General features: G+C 35.9%; 1 protein-coding gene across 3 annotated transcripts; it reads left to right on the top strand.

The window, feature by feature from the left end:
• The first annotated feature begins 1,013 nt into the window (after nucleotides 1-1,013).
• Nucleotides 1,014-15,752, top strand: LOC123541419 (uncharacterized). Of its 3 annotated transcripts, XR_006684513.2 has the most exons (5): nucleotides 1,014-1,195; nucleotides 4,580-4,650; nucleotides 4,957-5,635; nucleotides 6,662-11,598; nucleotides 12,988-15,752. XR_006684513.2 is itself a non-coding variant. In XM_053526274.1 (2 exons), exons 1-2 carry the CDS (start codon nucleotides 11,588-11,590, stop codon nucleotides 13,604-13,606), a joined length of 630 nt encoding a protein of 209 aa, XP_053382249.1. In that variant the 5' UTR covers nucleotides 11,029-11,587; the 3' UTR covers nucleotides 13,607-15,752. The 3 variants fall into 3 exon arrangements, 1 of the variants encoding a protein (XP_053382249.1); XM_053526274.1 differs by lacking the exons at nucleotides 1,014-1,195; nucleotides 4,580-4,650; nucleotides 4,957-5,635 and having other exon boundaries at nucleotides 11,029-11,598; XR_006684530.2 differs by lacking the exons at nucleotides 1,014-1,195; nucleotides 4,580-4,650; nucleotides 4,957-5,635; nucleotides 6,662-11,598 and adding an exon at nucleotides 11,613-11,707.
• The last annotated feature ends 1,164 nt before the right edge of the window (nucleotides 15,753-16,916 follow it).

The raw sequence follows: 16,916 nt of genomic DNA, 5'->3' as shown, positions 1-16,916 counted from the left end.
CTTCGGAATCGATATAATTATTTCCAGTCTATCCTGGTTGCGCAACCAAAATATGTAAAGGGAGGTAATTTGACAAATATAATACAATAGTTCATTTATCCATATGATTTCTTAGGCAAATTATGTTTATTAAATCATACATATGCTGAAATAACTCTATTTTGGTTAGGCAACCAGGTAGGAAAATCAAATTTTAAAAGTACCTTTAGTGAAATTTCAACATGCTTTAAGAAGTCACTGAACACAAATAAGTGTAAATGACCATATTATCTTAAACCGTCCACAAAACCCATTACTTGATCAAAATCTGATTAAACACCTTTAAACGTTCATTTGCTGAAATCAATCTTATACTCGTATCTATCGCAGAAATAACAAAATGGGCACAAGAAATTAACATACGATTAAGTGTTTCTTCATAATTTTATATAATACATCCGTCCATAAAATAATACTTTTGATTTGCTCGCACATATAAAATTATATTGTATGGAGTTTCCATTGTCCGTTCCATGAACTGTAACAAAATAATGGGATTTAAAACATCTCTACAATATTATGTGACCAAGATATTAAATGTGTATGCTTTTATCTCGTATCAAATGTATACTACTTTTGTCAGTGTGTCAAGTTTAATCCTAATGTTTAAAGTTTGTCGTTTAAGTTAAATATGGTAAAATGATCTACTCTATTTACCCAATACTAAAACCTAACCTATTACAAATGTGTGAGAAAACAATAAACTAAAACGGGTTTTGATTTGAATTTATATGATTAACGTAAACAACGAAAATGTGCAAGTCACATTATCAAAACGACAGTTAACCTTTTTAAGCTGTGCCTGTTATTTTAACAATACATTTTTCTCAAGTGTTCCCTTTAGACGACTGTAAATAATTGATATTTTTCCTGGTATTTAGGTAACAGGAAATTATTATATGCAAAGCCTTTGTTTCTTATCAATATTTTCCTGCTCTCTTCGTACATATTCCAATATGCCCCAACACTTTGTTTTCAGCCATAATTATTTATAAGATAAGTCAATCTAATGTCCTTGTCCCTGATTATTAATTTTTGCAGGCTTTAAACAGCTGTACAAGAGCAAAACTGATAGCTTTATTTGTGTATCTTATATGTATGTCAAACAGGAAGATAAACTATTAATACTGGTATATAAACTGGGAGATATTGACAGGTAAGAATATAATGTGTGTATTTTCTTTTAAGTTTTATTTACTGATTGATTGTTAATGCGATCGAAAAAGGCATAAATGAGCCGCGCCATGAGAAAATCAACATAGTGGGTTTGCGACCAGCATGGATCCAGACCAGCCTGCGCATCCGCGCAGTCTGGTCAGGATCCATGCTGTTCGCTTTCAAAGCCTATTGGAGTTAAGGAAACTGTTAGCGAACAGCATGGATCCATGCTGGTCGCAACGCCACTATGTTGATTTTCTCATGGCGCGGCTCAAATAATTTTGTTGTGCATCATATAATGAATGATAAAATCTGTAAAAAGATCCTTTGGAAGCATAGATATGCAGTTATAGCAGACTCGGTTTGATTAAGTCTGTTCATTAGAGTAAATGGAAAGTGCAACACCTATCATATCGCGACCCCAAAGGACCAGAAATAAACATAACAACACTGAATCCAAGTACGGGGAGATTTTCTGATGCTACGTAGAAAACTGAGACTCTTTCAGTAGATAATAATTATTGTTGCATCAGTGTTAAGTAGCCTTTTTTCTTAAGCAGCCAGTCAGCATACTTTCCCAAATTGACACTTTGTTTTAATTTCAACTTTTCTTTGGCAATCACCTGTCTTAAGCAGGAAACTGTTGTCTCTCCCATAGCTGACTTCTTAATACAGATCAGACTAAAGACATGACCAAGATTAATAACAATATCTAAATGATAGACATGTTTTAGATATCTTTTGTGCTCCGTATCTCTCAGAGTGCATAGTGTCTAAATCTCTCAGAGTGCATAGTGTCTCAATCCCTCAGAGTGCATAGTGTCTCTATCCCTTCAGAGTGCATAGTGTCAATATCCCTTCAGAGTGCATAGTGTCTCTATCCCTTCAGAGTGCATAGTGTCTCAGTCCCTTCAGAGTGCATAGTGTCTTTATCTCTTCAGAGTACATAGTGTCTCAATCCCTTCAGAGTGCATAGTGTCTCAATCCCTTTAGAGTGCATAGTGTCTCTATCCATTCAGAGTGCATAGTGTCTCTATCCCTTCAGAGTGCATAGTGTCTCAATCCCTCAGAGTGCATAGTGTCTCTATCCCTTCAGAGTGCATAGTGTCTCTATCCCTTCAGAGTGCATAGTGTCTCTATCTCTTCAGAGTACATAGTGTCTATATCCCTTCAGAGTGCAGAGTGTCTCAATCTCTCAGAGTGCATAGTGTCTCAATCCCTCAGAGTGCATAGTGTCTTTATCTATTCAGAGTGCATAGTGCCAATATCCCTTCAGATTGCATAGTGTCTCTATCCCTTCAGAGTGCAAAGTGTCTCAATCCCTCAGAGTGCATAGTGTCTCTATCCCTTCAGAGTGCATAGTGTCAATATCCCTTCAGAGTGGATAGTGTCTCAATCCCTTCAGAGTGCATAGTGTCTCTATCCCTTCAGAGTACATATTGTCTCTATCCCTTCAGAGTGCATAGTGTCTCAATCCTTCAGAGTGCATAGTGTCTCTATCCCTTCAGAGTGCATAGTGTCAATATCCCTTCAGAGTGCATAGTGTCTCAATCCCTTCAGAGTGCATAGTGTCAATATCCCTTCAGAGTGCATAGTGTCAATATCACTTCAGAGTGCATAGTGTCTCAATCCCTTCAGAGTGCATAGTGTCTCTATCCCTTCAGAGTGCATAGTGTCAATATCCCTTCAGGGTTCATAGTGTCTCTATCCCTTCAGAGTGCATAGAGTCAATATCCCTTCAGAGTGCATAGAGTCTCAATCCTTTCAGAGTGCATAGCGTCTCAATCCCTTCAGAGTGCATAGTGTCTCTATCCCTTCAGAGTGCATAGTGTCTCTATCCCTTCAGAGTGCATAGTGTCAATATCCCTTCAGAGTGCATAGTGTCTCTATCCCTTCAGAGTGCATAGTGTCTCTATCTCTTCAGAGTGCATAGTGTCAATATCCCTTCAGGGTGCATAGTGTCTCTATCCCTTCAGAGTGCATAATGTCAATATCCCTCCAGAGAGCATAGTGTCTCTATCCCTTCAGAGTGCATAGTGTCAATATCCCTTCAGAGTGCATAGTGTCAAAATCCCTTGGAATGCACAGTGTCACTATCACTTAGTGTGCATAGAGTCACAATGTCATGGATTATGTTGATCAACTCTGTTGTCTTAACCATTCCTTACTTGCGTGTATAAGTCCCATTTTGTCGGCCATGGTTAGACATCCAAAGATTAATTCAAAAGCTAAAAGATTAATTCAAAGGCCAAACATTTAAGGTGGATAGATTACTTCAAACGCTAAGCATTTAAGGTGGCTAGATTGATTCAAAAGCTAAACATTTAAGGTGAAGTATAACACCTCATGAAAGTTCATTTGCTTCATTATTTAAAGATTTTCTTCTTTTGTGTTTTATTTAGAAAAGGTGGCCCGCTGATTTATACCTTTTTGATAAAACTAAAGAAGCCACCACCCATTAATATGTAAAATATTATATTCTACTTTATTGACTGTACGTATGAGCAGGTTATGAGAGTGGCATATTTTAATGTCAGATAAAATAGTTGAATATAAATTTAGAAATTGTAGAACTGAAAACTGTGCTTTTTACGAATGTTGCCAATCGTGGAGAAAATGAAAAGGTCAATTCACAGCATAGAGCACTCATTAGAACTTCACGTTACATAATGCAAATACAAAAAACACTTACACAGCGCAAAGTATGCCTAGAATAAGCTTCTAATGCACTTTAAAAAGTCTGATCATATGTACACCAATCTAAGTTATAATTTAAGTGTAGTAAAACTTTGAAAATAAATGTGTCTTAAGACAAAGTCTAAATTCATTTTCCTCTTTAATTTGTCTAAGTTTGACAGGTAGCTCATTCCACCATTTTGGTCCTTTCACCGCAAGTGATCTATCTGCTATACAAGGTCTTGTTCTGGGCTCTGACAGAAGTGATGATTTTTTTTTATCTTAAACCATATCCACATGAACAGTTTTAATCATGTTCTGCAGATAAATCGGTGCAGTTCCAACAACACATCTAAAAACAAGTACAGAAATGTACAAGAACTTTAAACATAATTCTTGCTCGCAAATAATAAACCCATTTGTTTGTTGCACACATTTCTGGATGTATGAAAACTGCTAAATATTCATACATATTGCTCAAACCCGATTTATTTTCTACAAATACATGTAAGAACCATCTCTAAAGTTTATCTCAACAAGGAAGAACTATCGTTACTTATCAAAGTTAACAAAACACAGAAATGCACCTATCACTATGTATGTCCTAGCTCACAGGTTAGACCAAACAGAAACAAGGTGCAAAAGCCTGTCAGTTATCTTAACTGTTAACTTGCTACACATAATGAAAACTTTTTGTTTTCACTAGCAGGCAGAAAGATCACAGGATACTATGGCATGACAACAGGTATTCTAAGAGGCGCTGAAAATGAGTAAAAGGTAAGCTGATAATTGAGGTATTTAACATGATAGAAAACAACAAAACGGCGGCACATTTGATATGAAAGAAAATGATAAAACGATCCATTTAACACGACAAAAGATCGCAAAACGATCCATTTAACATGGCAAAAATCACAAAACGATCTATTTAATATAATAGAATATAACAAAACTATTCGACAGTGTTTTACACCTAAATTAAATATTTCATCTAAAAACCATACTTACATCAATGTTCTAAAACCATAACGAATGTATGTCTGTCTATTCACAATACCGAAGAATATGCATTTTATCTTTTAGCTTGATAACAGAGAATGACTTCTTCAAAGCCTTTTATCACCAAGGACAGTACTTCTATAAAGACATACACTGGCCTACCTCGACGATTCTATTGTACAGAATTCGTATTAAAAATCCTATCACAGAAGCAGACGAATTCCTTCATCAAACTGGACTATGTTCCTTACAGTATGAACGCTGGATGAAAATCGTTAATGAAGATGGTCACCATGCAGAGATATTGTTCGTTAAAAAACTAGAGCATTTACTGAATTATAAACTATTTCCGGCTACAGCCACGCAAATCAGCATCGATTTGGTGCTCAGTTACTCGCCTTGCTCAGACTGTGCTGCATGTCTGATTGCACTAAAGCAAGGTATTGAAACATACCGAAACAGAGATGGTATAGCTATGTTTTGTGATATAACTATAAAGTTTTCAAATTTTTACAAAATTTATGACCCAATAAACACGGAAAACTTGATTGAAATGGTGAGAAATCAAATTCAGCTCGTGGTATTTAATGGTCTTTGTGACTGGAAAGACTTTCTTGACAACACAGTGAAATTGCCCATTGACGTCCAATCGGAGGGTTTCTTTAATGCATTCAAAGTACGACAAGACAGAGAACTTGTGGATGCAATGTTGCTTGACTGCATAAAAAAGGCTGCGATCACATGGGTTATTCTGCAAAGAGCGGTAAAAGATTCGCTTTTATCGAAAATTCGAAGAATCATATATAGTTCAAAGCCGTTGGGTTGCCTACAAGTCATCAGGTATAAATTATATAAGTTGTTATGGATATATTATAATACATATTACTATAGATAAACTTATCATTAGAACTCAGTATTACATCTCGTACTCTGTGGCATGTTTGTGCAACCGGATTTAATGTTGCAAATATGTTGATACGTCAATTATATATATTCCAAATTATGCCTTCAAATCCGCTAGAAATTCGTAAATCTTTTAAGTCATTCGCACAAAACTAAGCATACGGACCTATGCATTTTTGACCATATGATAAACAATATGATAGTTCACAACTGTGAAACTACAGAAAAAAAAATCTATTCACAATTATGATTTTTCCCACAGACTTCCATCATAAAGTCATGCGCAACGTTCAAATATTAAGCGCTCGGCACTATCTTTTCATTTGCGGAATTTTCAAAGTTTATTCTGAAGTTTTAAAATTCAGGGTTTAATCAAACTCTACATTGAAGAAAAAAAAACATCTGAACGTGCAAAATACATTAATTGTAGTACATAGCAACTTTGTTTGGTGTACACACTTATTTTCTAAGTTAGATTGTCCGTGGTCAGTTGATGAAACCTGTTAAACATAGTTTGTATGTTTCAGTAGTTAACTTTACAGTAACACCAGCATGTTTTAGGACGTCAGGACCATCTTCGTTAAGTGCAATGTGTGAATGAATACCAGTAAAACTGTCTTCAAATCTGATTTTTGATTTAAAGAAAAAAGAATTATGTAAAATGACTTCAGCTTTAAGAAAAGTCATCGTACTTTTGGAAAAGCTTTGCCGAGAATCACGTGCCACGTCAGCTTGGCTATTTCAATTCGTAATTATTTCAGTCACATTAATGATTGATGACAATACTCAACTTTACTGTAATTTGTTTACCATTTCTCTCCAAGATTGCAAATGTGTGTCTCTATTTTTTTTACATTGTTCGAGATTTAGTTATTGCATTTTACAGGGACTTTGAGGAGGAACGAGTTTCAAGTATACAATTCACTTTGGAAAAACTTAGCCTCGGAAGAAACTACGGCGACAAAGTCCAGCAAGGATCAGCTTAAAGTTAGTCGACAAATGAAAACCAGATTATTATATATTTTCTGTTTAAAAAAAAATGATACAAAAATAAGATATGTGTAAGATTTTTGAAATTCAATATACGAACGTAAGATATCGGAGAAGCCCATAAAACATTTAGACAGGAAATAAATCGTAGTATACTGACAGGTATACTACATACATGTACATATTTGCAAAGTCACATTCAATATTTCATCGCATTGTTAAAAAAGGAAGCAAAATGTAAATACATTAGATGCGTTTTAAACATATAAGTCGAATATTGAAACGAATTCATTGATGTGTCTAATTGTTTGTCTCGTCCGTGATAATTTTTTTTTTGTTGGATTTAACGTCGCACCGGCACATGATAGGTCATATGGCGACTTTCCAGCTTTAATGGTGGAGGAAGACCCCAGGTGCCCCTCCGTGCATTATTTCATCACGAGCGGGCACCTGGGTAGAACCACCGACCTTCCATAAGCCAGCTGGATGGCTTCCTCACATGAAGAATTCAACGCCCCGAGTGATAAAGATACATGTATGTCTTGTAGGTACCATGAACATCATATTTAATTTTTTGTTGGTTTGACGTCGCACCGACACAGTTTAGGTCATATAGCGACTTCCCTGCTTTCATGGTGGAGGAAGAGCACAAATGCCCCCTCTGTACTTATTGTCATAATGGATAAGCTCCTGGGTAGAACAACCAAATGTCCGTAAGCCAGCTAGATGGATAAAGAATTCAATGTCCCGATTGAGGGGCAAATGATTTGAAGTCAGCTGCCTTATCAGCCCGGCCTCAGAGACCCCGGGCAGCATACTTATATGCGCTTATCACAGTATGAATCTATTTATTGGATTATGTCTTGTATTCTACACATCTCCTCACGAAAGCGGAGAAATGAGTAAATACAGTGTATAAAGAGTTATATCTTACTCCGGTGCCACGTGGCGACTGTACAAAGTATCCCGTGTTGTTATATGTTCTGGTGCTTAACGATCGTGGAGTCCCTTAATCATTTAATCATGTTGTTACGCTTGTTACGTTGCGGCGTGATGTTCATGTACAGACTTCCGAAAGTTTCTGTACATTTCTAAAAGGTTAGAACAAAATTGATGACATAGCTTATTGCAGAAACTAGCAATTTTGACAAAGATCCTTTGATACACAGCTAGGTAATGCATCAAAAACTAAAATGTAACTTTGACATTAAACATCGACTACCATTGCCCTATTACATATTTTTCAATGATTTAAATTATATTTAGTAATAAAAAAACATTTATCTAAAAAAAATGACTTCAATCAAAGTACTTTCCCAGTAAGAGCATCAATGTAACATGCAATCGATAAAATTACCTGGATTTTGTGTGCATTATCATTTTAAAATAAAGTATCCTCAAAAACAACATCGTTTGGTTATCACTCCCCTGAATCCTTTATGTTGATTTTGTTAAAATAACGACAATGGATGTATTATAGAATATATCTCCGGAATATATATTGAGCCGCGCCATGGGAAAACCAACATAATGCAAGTGATCCATGCTGTTCTCTAACGCGGATGCGGATGCGCAGTCTGGTCTGGATCCATGCTGTTCTCTAACGCGGATGCGCAGTCTGGTCTGGATCCATGCTGTTCTCTAACGCGGATGCGCAGTCTGGTCTGGATCCATGCTGTTCTCTAACGCGGATGCGCAGTCTGGTCTGGATCCATGCTGTTCTCTAACGCGGATGCGCAGTCTGGTCTGGATCCATGCTGTTCTCTAACACGGATTCGCAGTCTGGTCTGGATCCATGCTGTTCTCTAACGCGGATGCGCAGTCTGGTCTGGATCCATGCTGTTCTCTAACACGGATGCGCAGTCTGGTCTGGATCCATGCTGGTCGCAAGTGCGCTTTGCGTGCTTTCGAATGGTGCGGCTCCAATTATGATAACTCTGTCTGTTATACTGAAAAAAAGAAAAACATTATGGGAATCTGAAAGAAAAAAATCAATGTGTGCTAGTAACATAGGTACATTTTATACCATTGTAATTGCTATTATATTGTCTAATTGCATTCAATGCTTCCAGTGGCTCTCTTCATATAGATATTGTTGCAAGAAAGTGATAGTTACTAAACAATGTGTTTATTCTGTCATAGACATCAAGATTAACATACATATATACACGTATTCGATGATACTGAGTTCTAGTTGTATCAAAATCTGTTGTCCATTATTTGAACAGGGTTCCATTATTTGAACAGGGTACGTTGAGCACTTAAGCATTCTTAGATTATTGCTTTTGAAGTCGGCTTTCAAAGTTATGCATGATAAAAATATGTTAATTATTAAATTGGGACGTTTTTCTTCATTATTTTATTTACGCTGAGCTTCGTATTGCTTTGCTATGGATGTTTTCAGCCATTGCTATTACGTCATAGAATTGTAAATCCCCATACTAGGCGTCTAACACCTGCACGTGACAAATCATTATTGTATGGTGAATATATTGGTGCAATTTTAATTGAAAATGGTAAACATTGTCTTTGAAATAGGGGTGTTGTTCTTCCTATCATGCTGTTCCTGTATACCAGACAAGAAACTGACTTTGATCTCCACGCCATTGACCTTAAGATGTTTGAGTATTGCCATATTACTTTTGGTTTGTAACATGGGAAAAAATGGACACAACTGAACGGACTGTCTGGCGGAGCGCCAAGCTATATTATTCTTCAAACTGATACTGAGCAAGTAGTGACAAAAAGGGGGTTAGGTTTATCATCATACACGTTTGTGCATGATTTTTAAGACTATATTTACTTGGCAATATATGTTTGTTTGGGTCATATTGCGACGTCTCAATTTTTCATGGTTGAGGAATACCCAAGGTACGCCTCTAGGCATTTTTCATCACGGACGGGCACCTGGGTAGAATCACCTACTTTCCGGAAGACAGGTGGATGGCTCTCTAACACTTAAAATTCTACGCCCAGAATAAGGTTTCTGCGAGGGGCAAGTTATTTGAAGTCAGCGACCTTAACCATTTTGTCACGGAGGCCCTGATTGACATTAAATGTAGGTCAGGATAGGATATTACATGAAAATCACAATTGTACATATACTAACTTTTTGACGTTGACTGTATTTTGTTCTAACACGATCCGATTTATTTCCCGACTGAAATTGTTTGTTATCAAGAAACACAATCAATCTGTACGCTATAACTATAACGTCTCATACTGTAACGGTGCGCAAGAAAAGAAAGCCACACACAACAGGCATATATTTGATGAATATCTTCAAGGCAGTAGATAATAATCATTGATGACGTAATAGATGTGCAGAGCACTTGAACCGGCTCTGAAGGTCAAAGGTCAAGGTCACAAACCGAGTTAAAAAGTAAGATTTGTCCGTTTTATTTCGTGTTCGGAGCCTAACTTGATAACTGTATAGTGTATTGACTTTAAACTTGGGGTGTATGCAAGTAGTGAAAAGACGATGTACAGAATGCATGTGCCAGAGTGGAAGGTCAAAGGTCAAAATCATAGCAAGGTCAAATCTGCCTATCATACTTCATTTCAAGAAGAAAACTTGAAAACTATTAGAAGTATTGACTTGAAACTTGAATATAGGCAGATGTTGATGCAACAATCTACAACGCAACCCTCAGTACCACCACTATCCCCACAGCACCAAAATATTGTTGTTTTCTTTTTATTTACATCCTCCCAATCTACACTGTAAACCCCGCTCCTATCTCTAGTATTCTCCCTCAACACCACACCCCAAAAACACACCCGCCATTTTTTATTCCGTTTATTGCTGTTTGTATCCTGTCTCCATTCTGCCTCCCACGTCCTCCGTTGTAATCCTTCGGGCGTATACTGCCCCGTTTGTTTATGTAAGCTACGACACAAGGTAAGTATTGTAAACACTTTAAATGCACTCGCTTATCTTGTTCTACATCTGATCTGTTTTATAACAATTTGTTTGCTGTTTTGGCAGATGCATTCATACGAAACTGCAAGCTTTTATGTAAACTATATATTAAAAGATTTATGTGCTTAGGTAATTTATCAACACGTTATTTGTCGTCTTGAAGGGATAGACACATAATACTTATACCCTTTAATTCGGTCAGTTCAAAGAAATTGGAATTAATTGTTTTTACCAAATTGAATTTTCCTAATAAAGTCGCTATATGTGAAGTGGCGAAACATGTGACAAATGATTGGATAAAGAATCTGATTAACAAAGATAATTATCTTATATTGTCTGTAATTATCGTGAGTAAAATCAATAATTCAAAAATTAGTTAAAGCGGAACATGAACCTATACAGCAATTTTCAGGTGTTATTCGAAACCTGTCATATGCAGTCTAGGTTTAATTCAACAGTCATTAAACTAAGAAATAATTGTCTAATCCATTTAAGTAAGCATGTCAAAAACGTAAGAGAAATATCGTTTCTACAAGTTTTCAATAGTTCAATTTATCGCCCAGTTTTTAACCTGTTTGCCCCTTTAAAATAAATGACTGGTTTGAAAAGGAGTTGAAAATGTCTGCTTTAACATACAACTGATACAAAAGTAACAGAATTAGAAATAATTTCCTTATCTGGTTTCAAGGAAGTTATGTGTAGTATTGACAATTTGTTTTATTTGTTTGACCAAGTCTGCACGTGTATTTAATATACCCGTAATTCATTTCTAAATTTATTTTCTACCCTGTAAGAAATGTATTCATAGCAAAAACACAAAATGAGGAAGATAACAAATGATGAATAAACATTTATCAAGTAAACAACTTGATGGCAACAACTTGATGGCGATACTGAAAGATGAATGAAAGGTAAGAATAAATATTTAACAATGCACAACTTTATGTAGGCACGTATGGGTGAGTCATACTCACTTATCAAGAATACAATTTGATGGAGATACCGGGAGTTGAGTAACGGGTAAGAATTGATATTTAATAATACACAATTTGATGGAGATATCGAATGATGTGTGATAGGTCAGAATAAATATTTAACAATACTCGATTTGATGGAGGTATCGAATGGTGAGTGATAGATAAGAATTGATATTTAACAATGCACTTTGATGGAGATATCGAAAGATGAATGGTAGGTAAGAATGAATATTTAACAATACTCGATATGATGGAGATATTGAAAGACGAGTCACAGGTAAGAAAGAACAGAATTTAAGAATGGATGACATGCGCTTGTTTTGTTAAAAGTATGAAATAGAAGGTAAAAAAAATCTGAAATATAAGTGAAACGGATAGTCTGCAACGAATATGAGTACGATTCGAAAACTTTGCTGAATAAATTAGTTAATGCCACTTGATATTTTGCAAATATCTTAAAGCTTTCTAAATTCAGTCGTTGAAATTAAGCATACTTTTAGATCGACATACTAGTGATAAAATTCCAACATTTCAAACAAATATGAAATCACTTTAAGGAAATTTTTATTCATTCTACTACCACATCCATTTTTAAAAGTCACAAAAATGCACATGTTGTGTTTCTAGAAAACGTGCGAATAATATAGTAGTGCAAAGGTAGAGATTCCTATTTTAAATAGAAAATGGACGAATACTATGCAACCTCTGTAGAGCAACACCCTTTGGGAGATACAAATATTGACTGTTATGTAGAGGTTGTTGTTCTGATAAGGAAAATTTGATTATTCAGCTGGAGAGGTTGTACTGTACTATACAAATATCATTTGAGCCGTGCCATGAGAAAACCAACATAGTGCGTTTGCGACCAGCATGGATCCAGACCAGCCTGCGCATCCGCGCAGTCTGGTCAGGACCCATGCTGTTCGCTTTCAAAGCCTATTGCAATTAGAGAAACTGTTAGCGAACAGCATGGATCCTGACCAGACTGCGCGGATGCGCAGGCTGGTCTGGATCAATGCTGGTCGCAAAGCCACTATATTGGTTTTCTCATGGCATGGCTCATTTGATGCTTTCAGCTGGATAAGACAACGACATAATCTTATTTCTGTTGTCATTTTGTTCACTCAACTTTATATGTTGCCATTGTTCGATTCTATACAAATTTTGAAATGTTATCAAAAACATATTAGTTTATGCATATGCTGACTGTGAAGAATGTACCTTCAGTAATATTTAAGATATTGACTATATACGGAGATGCATGTCTAAATTATACTTTGTACGAATATAACAAAGTACTTTTGTGGTTGTTTTCTTTTTAAGCTTGATAGACGGTGACAATTTTTACGAGGAAATTTTCCATGCCAGTGAGTATGGTAAAGCAGGATGGCCTTCCTCGACAATACTCTTGTACAAAATTCGAATTAAAAGAGAAACGACTAAAGCACAGAAGTTGCTGCATCAGTCAGGGTGTTCGTCGCTGCAATGCGAACGATGGATAAGAGTCGACAATGATTCTTGTCGTGGATTTCATGCGGAAACTATTTTAATACAACAAGTAAACGATCTTTTGGACTGCTTACGTGAAGATAGAAGCCTATTCTCTGTAAGGCAAATTAGTATAGATATTGTGCTGAGTTATTCTCCATGCTCAAATTGTGCAAAAAGTCTTATTAAACTGAAGGAAACTATTGAAAACGTCGTTTTTTATGACCGTAGTTTCATATTTTGTGATATGAATGTAAAGTTTGCTAACTTCTACCAGCATTATAGGCACGAAAACATAAAAAATCTAATAAAAATGACGCATTCCCAAATACAACTTTCTGTGTTTAATGGGCTGTGTGACTGGAAGGATTTTCTGGATAACACGGTAAAACTCTCACTTGATGTTCAGTCCGAATATTTCTACGGTGCCTGGCGAGTACGACAGAAAAGATAGCTAGTTGATTCAATACTACTTGATTGCATAAAGCGAGCTGGATTGAAATGGTATTTGCTTGCGCAGGAGCGGAGAGTAATCATATTAGAAATGATCCGAAATATTAAATCAGTTTGCACGGGTTTCGAATGTTTAAATCTAATCCGGAAGTAGACTTGACATTACTGTAGTAAGATCAGGATGAATCAACGATACCTAAACATTTTGCTTAGTACGACACGTGTAGTTTAAACAGATGCATGCATTATCCTGATATGAATCACTTAACCGCGACATATTTTGGGATGCATACGTTTTTCAATATATTTCTCACTAATTGTCTTTATAAGATTTCTTGGATATGTGGTTAAGCTGATATCTGACTAAAGTACTTGATCTTCTAAACAAAGATCTGAAGATGACTAATTCACATTCATCTTTCTGTATATATGGATTTCCGATATTGCTATTTTTATTTTCGCAAATCTATTTTTATTTGAACCAATCAGACGACTCGTTTCAACAAGCAGTTGGCATCAAAATAGCGTCGAATGTCACAGGGTGAGAAAAATGTGCAGTCTGTCCGGGGTTCGAACCCGTGACCTCTCGCTTACAGGGCGAGTGCTCTACCGACAGAGCTAACCGGCAGCCTGACACATATTCTCCCCTTACGTGACCAAGTCCGTACCTTCTCGAAACATGAGGGCGCAGTCATGATGTTTTCATCATAAGAATTGTAAACATGAAAACAAAACAGGCTAAATATAGATTTTTTCAACTTCTACTTTCACTTTCAAAATGTTGAAAGCAAGGCTCTGATTGGCTAGCGGAAGGGTCGTCGAAACGAGGCTATCAATAGCACGTCTTCATATCTAAAGCGTAGCGTTAATTGGAGATGTACTTTAGTCGATTGGTTAGGCTGAATATATCAGTAAACATAATCAATGTACTAAAATAAAATTTACTATCTTCAAACAGGGAAAAAAATCAGTTAAAAATCTTACAATAGTTTCAATCAAGTCCTGTCATATTTCAGTTTTCGTAGGGCAGGAGCTGTACAGGGGCTATACAGGCATACATATTTTTATGTTAGATGTGTTAACAATGTCTGATAGCACAGATACGGTCTTGACAATAGGCTAAAATGCGTCATTTTCTGAGGGAAAAAAAAGCATCCGATCTAATATTATTTCATTACAAAAATAATATGTCCTAAACAATGATTTATCGTTGAATAAAATATCGCCAGGAGTCAGATGCTAAGGAATTATATCACGAAAAAGTGATAAAATAATACGATCTTTACAACAAACGATTTACTTGTTTTGGGTTGTTTTCTTTTACAGCGCGCCGCTATGACGTTTGACGCTATCACGTAATGAATGTGACGTTCTAATAGTGATTTTGTTGCATAATAACACAGTTTCGGTCTTCTTTGTTTAATATGTTTAATAAATCGAGTCGTGTTGGAACAATGAATAATATCCAAAACAACAACTAACGAATCCTGACAATTACTGCGAGAAAAAATGAATTGTCAAAATTATTTGTCTGATTCAAACAAACTTTATGAGATTCTTTCACCGATTGTAGATGCAGATGGGAATATGCAGTCTTAAGGATAACTTCTTACAAGGCATTAACGATGCTCTGTCGAGTTGCAACGTTAACAGTTACCCGAGAGCCGGGTATTCCTATGTGCATCTACAATTAGTAATAGGATCAATTTTTGCATGCCATATTCAACAAGCAATAGCAAAGAAAGAATCAAACAAATGACTTACTTAACCTTTAGTCTGATAATTTCTAAAATTAACAGGTCAATCATTCAATTTGGGCAATACCATTTATTATTTGAAGGGTTGTTCGCTGAAAATTTACTGACTGAATAGCGAACAGTGCATACCATGATCAGCCTGCTCTTGGTCTGCATTGGTCGCAAATGCAGAATCCCTTGCCACCAGCAGGCTAACGGTTAAAGCACTTTTTTCTTATATTAGCGTTAACGTTACGACCGTAAATAGGAATTATGTCATGACGTTACAAAGACAAACGCAACGTTTCACTGCAGATGAAAAACGAAATAGGAACTATTACGTTATGACTTTTTGGTTCAACGTTTCTTGGATCGAGATATATTTGATAAGGAACAAAGAAGCACTCAAATGATTTTCATCCGGCTTTACGTAAAACATAAATGTTGCTTGTTATGTACGTCACGAGATTCATCTTACACCCCAGTCCGGTATTCAAGAATAATTCTTCATTTCACGACTGATGAGTAAATAGCAAATATAGAATAAAAGATAACAGAAAGTTTTTTGGCATATGCACATTTTTAGCCAGTGATAGCACAAATACTGTATATATCTGTTCAGCATATGAAAAATACTATCACAGCATTTTAGACAACAGTTCTACAAATATCTGTCTAATAGTTATGGATAAATATAGATATACGGGATAAAAGTATAACTTTAACAGTACAGAGAACATTAATGAAATGGCATTTCCCTAAATAACCGTATTAGAAATGATTACGGCACTGCGGTTTTATTCCACGCAGAATGGTAATGAATACAGCTGGCTGGATAACGGAATTGATATTGATCTTCTGTCTCGTATAACGAAATAAAATAGATGAGTTGATTGCCCTGCATTGAACTGTTACAAAGCATGTAGTCATTGCTTTTAGATAGTTTCATGCCAATTTGAATGGCTTAAGTGCTCTGCATTGCACTTGTGGCATTCGTTGAATGTGTTTTTTTTCCTGTTGGACACTTGCCCTTGATTTTGTTTTTGCATGACATTAATAGATACCATGTATTGCATTGATACATTTGTGCAGGATTTGTAGTCCAAATAATAGGATTTTTCAGGACAGCGTGATAACTTTTGACTTTCGCTGTCCCGTCAAGTTCAAATTCTGTTAGGAAATCCCCAATAAAATCCGCTTGGAACGTTGTGCATGTACAATTTCTCTGATAATGTGTTTATGTTGACATTAAAGCATAAAATTGACTCGCTGACGTTTTTTGAATGTATGTTTTGTGTTTTGTTTCTGCAATTTCGTGTCATCGGCAGTACGCTTTGTACGCATAATTCCGAATATTTAAGTCTCCTATTATAAATTGTTACTTGTATTCAACCCTTCAACCCGTTGAAGTTTCTACATGAATATTAATGTTTAAATTATTGGAGTAAGTTAGTCTGTCTAGTATTTTATGATTTTTTTTTTTTTTTTTTTTTTTGATTTTTTAATGTTTACGTTTTCCTATCAGTAAAATGCAGATAAGGGTAAGGCTTAGAGGGATGACAACTATAAAATATC

Source organism: Mercenaria mercenaria, chromosome 16 (genome assembly GCF_021730395.1).
Source record: "Mercenaria mercenaria strain notata chromosome 16, MADL_Memer_1, whole genome shotgun sequence".
NCBI classification, from domain to species: domain Eukaryota; kingdom Metazoa; phylum Mollusca; class Bivalvia; order Venerida; family Veneridae; genus Mercenaria; species Mercenaria mercenaria.
Note: the sequence above shows the minus strand (reverse complement) of the source record. Positions and strands in the feature narration are given on the sequence as shown.